The 10,583-nt window shown below is 47.4% G+C and overlaps 1 protein-coding gene across 1 annotated transcript in view; it reads right to left on the bottom strand.

Moving 5' to 3' along the window:
- Positions 1-10,583, bottom strand: part of Sh3gl2 (SH3 domain containing GRB2 like 2, endophilin A1) — a 64,658-nt gene that overhangs the window by 6,716 nt on the left and 47,359 nt on the right. The window contains exons 4-7 of the mRNA XM_004631724.3: positions 6,867-7,010; positions 5,833-5,966; positions 3,243-3,401; positions 1,020-1,123 (exon numbers count right to left, since the gene is read on the bottom strand). Coding sequence (XP_004631781.1) covers positions 1,020-1,123; positions 3,243-3,401; positions 5,833-5,966; positions 6,867-7,010 — 541 coding nt within the window. The remainder of the gene's footprint in view (positions 1-1,019; positions 1,124-3,242; positions 3,402-5,832; positions 5,967-6,866; positions 7,011-10,583) is intronic.

Here is a 10,583-nt window from a genome sequence, read left to right as displayed (position 1 = left end):
GTGAGCTGGAAGGCTGAGCTCGGAAGGTCCCACTGCTGAGCCCAGCTGGGCTCCTTGGTGAGAGCCTCCTGGAGATAAATTCTAACAATGGGCTGGGGGTGAAGTTTATCAGAAGGCCCTATGTTCAATCCCTAAATCCTAGGCACCAGTAAGAGAGCAAGAGGGAAAGAGAGACAAAGAAAGAAAAAGGGAAGGAAGGAAGGAAGGAAGGAAGGAAGGAAGGAAGGAAGGACGGACGGACGGACGGACTCGCACACTTCCCGCCTCCTAAGCGTGCAGTCCCAACACCTCGCAGGGCTGGGCAATGGCCCTAAGCCACACATCTGCCTGCCACGCATTCACTATAACTGGTGGGTACTCTGCAGTGTACTCCATTGCTAACCTATTTCAGTCCATAGATTAGGTACATTAAATGCTTTTGTGACTGGGTTTCTTAGAGTACAAGACCCGAAGTTGGTCAAGGAATCCATACTGCAGTTCAAGGTGGTTCTTCAGAACCCCATTTGGACAGAAAGTTATGATGGCTTGCTGTGGGATACATCCAAGGGGACAGAACAGCACTGAGAAAGGCTCTTTGTCATACTGGGTGACTAACATTCACAGAAACACGAAGAGCGCTTTGCACACGGTCTTCTGCAGGCTTTCACACAGCTTGACTGGGCGGCCCTGGTGAGTTACTTGACCCCTCGGGGCCTCATCTCCTAGTTTTCTCATCTGCTATTTGAAGCTAACAACACTTAGTCTCCACAGCAGCTTCAAGATAGCCTATATACATCCACGCTCCACACAGAATAGCTCTTCAGCGAGCGGCACGTCACGGTCATCGGCAGCATTTTGGTGCCCCCACTGTGGCAGCCAACACACAGCCCAGCAGTCCCTCATAAACACAAGGCTAGATTCATAATGTTTCTGCACAGGGTCAGTGGGGGTTCTGGCAGAAGTTTCTTCCCAAACGTATGATTTCCATTCCTTTGCACATCACTTACAAGAACAAAACGCCAAGGCAGTCAGGAGCTTACCTTTCCTCCAGCCGGACAGTGACCTGCTGCAGGATCTGCACTGCCTGCTTGTGGTACTCCAGCTGGGCCTGCACGAGTGCGGAGAGCTGGCTCACCTGTTCAATCTGTAGATGGACACAGAAACCGTGCCTTAGTGCCCAGGTGCTGTCCTGAAGCAGCCGCGCTGCCCACCCCCAACACTCACACATGTGGAAGGACGGTCCCCAGCCCACACTCTAGCACTGGGCAATGCAAATGGCCGTGGCAAGCCAGGCTAAGACAGATGTTTCCGCAGGATACAAAAATACCCTTATGCTTGGAACCCTGTACATCAGGACCATGAGGAAAGGCAGTATTAGAAAGACTCCTCATGAAGACCGCCTAACTCCTATGGCAAAGTCTCATTCTTAGCTACACTCTTTTGAGAGGACGTGGCTCTTGCTACTTTTCTATAGGAAGAAGATGCATTGGCCAGACAACTCTTGCTTCCCTACTTCTCTTGCTAAGCTAGTATCAGTGCCACGAAAATGTGGCTGCTGCCTCTCCTGGTGGGCAGCCACGGAGTCAGGACGGCATGCCAGAGAATCTTCTGTGAGCCCTGAGCCCCATGTGCAGTGTAAAGAGGCTGGGTCAGGGCACATCTTGCTTTCACTCTACTCTAATGTTCTAAGCTGCCCCCTTCGTCACTTCCACTTTGCGTCTTGCGCTGTGCTGTGATCCGGGGGGGCAGCGACTCCTGGCTCACACAGGCTATGCTGTTCTGTGAGCCGCAGGCTGGGTGGGATCCTGGCAATGAGAAGGACTATGATTCAGGGTTTCACACAGGATCCCTCCATATTATATCGCTTCATATACATATACATGTGCACAGTCTGTGGGTAGGAGGAAAGTCAAGGCAGGATTAAAGCAGATAAAATATGTGATGGTTAACTTCAGGCATCAATTTGACTGGATTAAGGAATACTAAGATTAGCCAGCAAAACCTTACTCGGTCTACGATGGTGTTTCCAAAAGATACTAACATCTCGATCACTGGTTCTAGGGGTGTGGGGCTGGGGTGAACCCAGGGTCTTACTAAGTTGCCCAGGTTGGCCTCAAACTTGTGATCCTGATGCTTCAAGCTCCCCAGCCTCTGGAGTTGCAGGTGTGCACCCCATGCCCAGCTGAACCAGCAAGGAGGAGCCGCTGTTACCCAGCGATGGTAAGCACTACCCAGCCATCTAAGGGCCTTGATAGAACAAAAGGACAGGAAGTTGGACATCGGAGTTCCAGTTCTCCAGCAATCAGACTCACACTCCAGGCCTTGCACCAATGGCTCCTGCCTCTGCCAGGTCCTCAAGCCTCTGGCCTCAGGGAGAGAGAGACAGTTCTCCCTTGAGCCCACTGCTTCTCAGGCCTTCACACTTGGACTGAGCCCTGACACTAGCCTCTCTGCCGCTCCAGATTTCAGGAAACACAGTGTGCAAGACTCTGAGCCTTCCTGACCTCGCAAGCTGATTTCCCCAACGTGGCTCTCCTCCTATAGCTACACATCTGTGTCTGCATTTGTATCTACACCCTGCTGATTCGGCCTGTCTGTAGAGCCCTGACTGATATAGGAACTGGTACGCAAAGGATCGGTCAGCATCTCAGTGGAAGCTGACTGGCAGCTGGAGGGCCTGGAAGAAGAGACAACAATGATAGGAAAGTCTAAGGCCACTAATACTAACTGAGTACTCTGAAGATTCAGGTGCAGCTTTTACCCCACTTTATCTAAGCTCCACATATATTTCCTTTGCCACAATCATCAATCCTAATAGAAATTATTTTTTCAAAAAAAAAAAAAAGCCAGCTTCACTTCCAAGTACAGATCATTTTAGTCTACGGTGGACACAACCTGGAATGTGTTTCAGTTGATATTCATTTATAATCAGAATCTGCTGGACCTACATTTCTAGAGTGCTTTTATTAAGTAATGGATTTGCACAGGACCATCACAAATACCCTTTATCTTGGCACTGTAGGTAACGCATCAACATTCAGTAGCAGGCAAAAATCTATTTAATCAAACTGCAAGGAAGAAGAAAAATCTTTCCCATTTCTCAATCTATTTATCATTTAAAATAATTTAGAAGCAATTGCCATCTATGTGTTCCTAGCACAGAATATAACCAGACATTAATATTTTTTATAATGTATTTTAAACACATTTCTGTGCTGCCATGATACAATTAAATTTTAAAAAGCCATGAAAGAGTTACTTACATCCATCTCCAGGAGATTAAACATGCTCGACTCGGCGATTTCTTTAGACTCATCAAATTTCTCCAGAGCTTGACGGAGCTCTTCGTCTGGAATTTTGCCTTGTCGCTTCTTCTTGTAATCAAAGTCCAGGCGCCGACCTTCCAGCTTCTTCAGGTGGTGCTGAGGGGTCAAGGACAAGACACGCTGCGAAGGATTTACAGGAACGTTGCCCTGCAGCCCGCCTCGCCCTCGTGTTTCTGGCCCATGGAGAGAGCAGGTAGGCTCTAAGCGAGCACATGGCCAGAGGGGAAGAAGTACCGGCGAGGCCAAGACCTCCAGGGGCTAAGTGTGCAGCAGCATCTTTGGATACAAGGAAGCGTGAGAAAGAAGTCGTGGGAGTCAGCAACGGTCTTTATTTTACAGCTTCACCAGGTGAGAGCCAAGCTGGACTCATCCTCCCCTTCCATGATGAGAGGGGAGTGCGGGCACACCCTAAGCATATGGAAAGCTCAGGCGTGCAAGCCCCCAGCTTCTCACCTTCAGGAGAGAGCAGAGGGAACGAAGCCTCTGCTCAGTCACCGAGCGTGTAAGCATCACTTAAGTTTTGGGTTTTTTTTTTAATTAACTTTATTGAGAAACAAATAGCAATGAGACAGTTTCAAAACCGATTAGTAGGACAGTTTCAATAATTAATACATTGCATATTGTTGTCTTTGTAATGGTTATCCATAGTACTGGATGCCAACATGATATTCTGTCTAAACATGGATAGTACAAATCATTCTCATTGAATTAAGAGAGAGTAGCTATCTGTCCTAATTATTTTGTATATACCAATACAAAATGGTCTTTCATTTATATCCCATTTTTTTGTTTAGTTTTGTCAGAGATGGGTATTCCATTGCCACTGAAATACTGTAGGTGTGTGAATTCAGCAAAATAGTCCAACGTAGTCCAGCAGTCCAAAATAGTAGTGGGTTATCCATAGGACTGACAATGTCAGAAGTTGTTGACTTGAGCCTTTTAGAGCTCAGCATATTAATATGGCTTTACTTTTTATACCTCGTTTTTATACTTTTCTGCTGGATGCTTAAGACCAAGATAAAGCAAGACCTATATAACAAGAAATACTGTAACATCCTGTAACTCAGTGGTGTCCCAAATTTTCTGATCAAGGAGATTATGAGACCAGAGAGGAAAGTGACTGATGATGTAGAGTGTGCCTAAGGAGAGTCACATGGAGAGAAAACATTCTCTCAGGCTTTCACAGAGAGCAAATTGGTCAAGCAATGGCCGTGACTCATCCACATGGCTGACACTAACGAAGGATCTACAAACTGCAGTACCGAGCTTCAGGGTAAATCCTGAGGGGATTTGACTGACCTTGTCAGATACAAAAGTCACTTAAGTTTTGAATCACTTGAATCACAATATCCAGTGCCAAGTCTTAGGAATATACATCTAGGTGACCAGTACAGCATTTGAGGACCACTGACAGCTTCCCCCTTCTAGCAGCCAGGTGATGCAAGTCTGCCATAAAACCTGACCTGCACAGGAAAGCTCAGAAAGGGCTCTAAGGGTCCACACTGAGCTTCAGGCCCCAGGAAGGTCTCCAGCCTCTGCCCATCATCTCTGGCAGCCAGGTAGGAGGGAGTTTCCCAGAGTAAAAAGGTATTTTTTCCTGAGTGCTGTAAAGAACCAACAGGGAAGGTCATAAACAATGACCTGGTCATTCCCTGCCTCTGCACCCCTCCCCTTAATCCATAATTGAATGCCTCTTCTTTTGGAAGGAACACTCAAGACTCCTGAACTTGTAGCCAGCTTTACGGTAGAGCACTGGGTCAGAGTAACCATTTTAGCTAGACTGACAGGAACCTGAGTTCAAGCATGCCAGGCCATTTATCAGCCAGCAAAATCAAGTTTCAGGTAAGTACAACAATTTTTTTATAGAATAAATAAATGAATGAGCAAATATCACACACCCAGTTAGAGACCAAGCCAGCTGAATTGCATTTATTCTAAATAGCTCGACAGTTCTGTATTTATAAAGAGCGTAGAGGGCTACTCTTCCTCAATCACAACAATCATTACGAAAATGTTTATTTAAGAGTGATCTGAAAATTATTTAAGCTAGCAACTAACTACTACAGCTAGCATTTTAGGTTATTGCATCAGCTTACCACATCATTCTAATTAACAAAATTGCCTATTTGCATATAAAGGATGTTACCCATGCAAGGAAACAATTTAAAATCCAAGTAACACTGTGAAAGGCACAGACGAAAGAGTGGGTAAGGAATACTGCATTTCTAGGGCCGGGGAGATAGCTCAGTGGAATAAGTGTCTGCCTGGCAAGCGCAGGGTCCTGAGTTCAATCCCTGCACTGAAAAAAAAAGTTCAATCCCTGGTACTGAAAAAAAAAAAGAAAAGAAAAGAAAAAAAAGGAATACTGCATTTCTGGTTCTTCTCAGTCTTGCGGGGCTGTTTTAAAACTCACGTGCTCACTGTCATGAACACGAACACTGAGCTAAGCAATTGCTTTCTAAGGAGAATGGGCACGTGCGTCTACAAAATTTAGCTACTCGCTTGGCAGAGTCCGCGACACACTCACCTGAATTTCTCTCAGGTCTTTGTCATGAAGATTCTGGAGCGGGTCGATGAAGTTCTGCTTCACTTCCATGTCCAGTGAGTCCTTCACCTCGGAAAGCTCCCGCATGGCCTCCCCCACCTCGCCAAGCGCTGGACCTGCAGGGAGAGAACAGAGTTCTTGGACCTCAGAGAACAAAGGCACGACACATTTTCAATAAAAAGGCCTTTGTAGATGGAACACGGGGGCCACACTCAGCCTCTGGAAACAGCACAGACAAGAGGGAGTGCCCAGCCCCAGAGAGCAGCAGTCCCTTCACCTCGTTGGTTCTGGGAGTCAGACTTGAGGCCCCTCCTAAGAAGGAACATCCTTGTTATCAAGAATGTAATGCTTTCTTTTTCCTTCAAAAATAATGTGATTGGCTCTCTGCCTTCTCTTATACAAACCAGCTCACCCTAATATAGGATGAGCTTCAGGTCAATGAGTTTAGCAGGAACAACTACCAAGAATAAAGACCAAAGTTCAGCCAGGAAGGCTAACCATCTGGTGACCTTATACCTGGAGGGGCTGACGCCAGATATTTAGTGCTGTAACTAAAGGGGGGTAAAGGATTACAGCGTGTCCACCTGCAGCATGGAATCAGGGGCCGCAGGACAACAAACAAGACACAAGAGCCCCCATGCAGCAGGGCACCGCAGCAGCGAGCACGCTCTGCCTCAAACCCGCTTCCTGCCCACACATCCTACAGCAGGTGCCGCGCAGTCTCTGGGATCAGCCAAAGCTGGCGAGAGGACCAGGAGTTCACCAGGGCAAAGGAAAAAGAATGCTCGTAATATAAACCACCTCAACAATAACAAAGCATTTCTAGAAACAAATGCTGCGCCCAAATGTAAGATCTAAGACCAGGATTCAAATACGAAATACTTGGGCTGGCTTCCTGCGGGCCCTCCTGGCAGCTTCGCCACCCGGGCCCTCCTGGCATCTCTGCTACCCGGGCCTCCTGGCATCTCTGCCCCCCGCAGCTGGGCAAGTGCACAGAGCGAGAAAGCGCTCCTCACCGAAATTGCACTCCTCTCCGAGCTCCCTGCCGAACTTGAGCATGGCTTCCGCCAGCAGCGCCTCCGCCTGCGGGTAGCCCGGCCCCTTCTCCTGGCCGCGGATCTTTGACATGGTGTTGATCATGCTGAGCTTAGCCCTGGATGCTGAAAGCAAAGAAAGAGCAGACTTTCACACTTGGCATTCAATCCAGTGGGGAGCGCTGGATGGACAGCCCGGCCTTAAACCTGTTCAACTAGGGAAAGCCACACCTTCACTGTTGTGGCTCCCGACTGCAGTATGCAGACACGAGTATACTTGCCACCCTAAAGTCTGCTTTCCCTCCAGATCATAAGAGGAACTGAAGGAAAAACTTCCCTGAGGCCGGATCAGGTACCACGTCCACTCTCCTTTCTCACCCTCTATTAATTGTTGCGGCCTCAGCAGGGACTCCAGGGTGCTGAATGTCTCCAGGAGATCATTTGGCAAACTTACGAGTTACATGATGACCTTTAAGTGTTATTTTAGCTTTCTATCCCCCTCCTAAGAGTCAGTGGATTTAAGTAAGGAATCAGTGGTGTATTTGTAGTGTGTTCGTGTCATGTTCTACATACACTGTGCATCAAATTGAATATTTTCAAATTATTTCTCAACTAAAATTACAACCATAAACAGATCCATGAAGAACAGGAATGTGTGGTCATTAATTACAAAAATTTGATTCTCTTGTACAAAATTACATTTGAAATGGTTCTGTACCTCAGAGATAGCATTTCGTCACTGAGGCTGGCATCTGTGTTCTTCAGGCGTGCCGTGGGAGTCAGGGTCACATGCCAGCCCAGGCTGCGTCGCTGGGATGAGGACCCCCACCCCCCCAGGTCACAGGTAAAGGCAGTTGTAGCAGTCATGGCTGAAGTTTGACCTTGAATATACAGTTCAGATAGGTTTTTATTTAAATGTTGGTCCTCAAAGCTTCAACTGGAGGTAAGGAGAGTTAGAAGAGAGGCCTCCCCAACTCCACCAGGAGGAATTTAGAACAAGCAAGGCATCCAAGGGCCCAGGTTTCACAAGCTTGTAAGGAACTGAGGGGAAAGTCTACATAGAAGCAGCCAGAGCGAAGTCTAAATGCCCAGTGCTGTGGGGCAGGGCAACAGAGTCACAGAAATGTGGCACTGTCCAGCAGGTGGGGGTGGGGGTGGGACGCACGAAGACTCCTGGTTGGAAGTACCACCAAGCGTAGGCCACGTGGGGCGGACCAGCTGGGACAGCAGCACTTGCAAAGCTAGTGGTGACCCAAGGAATATAAAATTCACTTTCTTCTTCATTTTCCAAATAAAATACATTATACATGTGAAGTTTTAAAATTAAAACTGCTTCTTGTCATCATCCTTTTTTTTTTCTTGTGGAACTTAGGGCTGAAAGCAGAGAGATATCCTAAGCCTATGTCTTTAACTTTTTTTTATTATGTAGCTTTAAATTTTGAGACGGGGTCTTACTAAGTTACCCAGGCTGGCTTTGAACTTGCAATCCTCCTGCCTCAGCCTCCCAGAGTGCTGGGATGGTAGCAGGGCACACCACAACTTGCCACTACACTCACGCAATTTCAAGGAGACTCTGTCCTTAGAGCACAACTGCAGACCTTCCGTGGCCAGCCACAGCCACGCTCCAGGAGCGCGCAGGCCTGGCGCACAGCGCACACAGCACAGTGAGGGGCAGACGACAGCGGCCAGTGAGGAAGCCTGCTGTCATGGCTGTTGTGTACAAGATGCCAACAGAAAGGTAAAAATGGCACAAGCGTACAGAACCCAACACCAGACAAGAGGCAGTGGGAGAAGGGCAGAATGGAAGGAAAGGAGAAACTACGTGTAGAAAAGGAAAAGTAACAACACCACGCGGAGTGGTAACCCTTCAAATACTGTTCTAATTACATTTTACATCCTAAAACTATACTCCCTTCCTGAATACTGGCTCTTGATATTTGTATTTTATCTTTGTTCTGTTAAGAATGGTCTCTGTAAGCAATCTTAATCCATGCAATATATTACAGACGACTTTCAAATTCCTCATTTTAAGTATTACCCAGGTAAAAAGAATTGTATTTCTCTATAATTTATTTAACAATTCTAGATAAACTCTATATCTTCAAAAAATCTAAATTATTAATGACATACTTGAAAAGTTTGATATTTAAATTCTATCACAAACTCATTGTATTTTTACTAAGAAGCCTGGTTTAGGGAAACTTCTTCTTGAAAAATGTCATCCGTTTTCTGCGTTACTTGTCTGTAAATATTATGACAATTGTTTCAGAATGATTTTCTAATAAGTATTTAAGAAACTGAGTGGCCTGGAAAATACACATAGAAGGCATTCCGACTCCTATCGCACGAGCTCAGCCTGAGCTGCCTCATGAGCGGCCTCACTGTGGAGACCTGAGCCCTTTCTCCTCTACAAGGATCCGATTCCTCTCCTGCAAACCATCTTTTTCTCCACACAGCTTTGCTCTCTCCACTAAAATCTCTGAATATGCCCCATCTTCACTTTCCCACCATCACTGCCCTAGTTCGGTGGTTTATGGAAGAAACGGCTCCCAGCAACACTCTGTCCTGGACCAGGAGAGCAGGACCCTGGTGGGCAATCTACGTGTCTTGCAGTGAGACGTGCCATGGAGCTGTGCACACGGCAGGTGTCCCGCATGTCTGCCAAAGGCAGCAAGGCAGAGTCACTGCCCTCGATAGGTAAGCAGGGCCGCGGCGTGCACAGAAAGGCTGGTCCCGTGCTTTATGCCCAGAATGTTTTCCTTTGGTTGAAAAGTGACACTAAATGGGGTGGGGGGGCAGATGGGCACTGGGGACGGAGCCACGCCTCCGCTGGCGCTAGGGCTCTGTTGTGGTCACCGCCTGCCTTGTGAGGCACTTACGCATCAGTTACCACTAATGCCCCAGGGCCCCTGAAGGGTCCATGCATGAGTGGCTGTCCCCAGGTTGGCCCTGCTGTGAGACGACAGAGCCTTTCGGAGCCTCAGGTGCCTGGGGGGGTGCCCTCCGAGATACCTCCCGGGCCTGCTGGATATCTCTCTGCCCCAGGCTGAGATCTGGCCGTGTGCTCCTATCACGAGGAGCTCTACCACACCCCCCACAGAGGACAATCCAGGAGCCCCCAGTATTGGACCCCGAGACCCCAAAAGTTTTAGCTAAATAAGTCTCTCTTTGCTTCACAAGTAACACATCCAGTATTTAATGACAGCACTGCCAAGCTGACAAAACACCAGGGTGCTGCCCACTTGTCCCCAAGGAACTGACAGCCAGGTCTATAGCCTCTGGACAGAGAACTGAAGACCGCTCTCTGAGAACAAACCTGGTGTGGGCGAAAGAGCTGGGCGTGCTCCCTGCTGGACACAGTCGCAGCCCAGTTGACCACCCAGGCAAGAAGCTGCCCCAGCTAAGAAGCCCACCTACCCACAGCGGCCTTGCTGTCTTACATCTGAGTGGGACAGCACTGTCACCAGATGAACAACTGTAGGGTGGGAAAATAACTATCATTTAATACTCTTGGTATCTAAGATATTTTATTCACAAAATAAATATAAAAAATATCTCAGGAACTTTAAATTTAAATTAAATTTTAAAAATCAACAAAACTAGACATGATAAAATGGTCAATCTTCCGGCCAGGGAGATGGCTCAGGGGCATAAGTGCCTGCCTGGCAAGTGCAAGATCCTGAGTTCAATCCCAAAAAA

This window comes from Octodon degus, unplaced genomic scaffold, assembly GCF_000260255.1.
Source record: "Octodon degus isolate 3935 unplaced genomic scaffold, OctDeg1.0 scaffold00044, whole genome shotgun sequence".
Taxonomy (NCBI): Eukaryota; Metazoa; Chordata; class Mammalia; order Rodentia; family Octodontidae; genus Octodon; species Octodon degus.
This window is presented reverse-complemented; position numbering and strand designations above follow the sequence as displayed.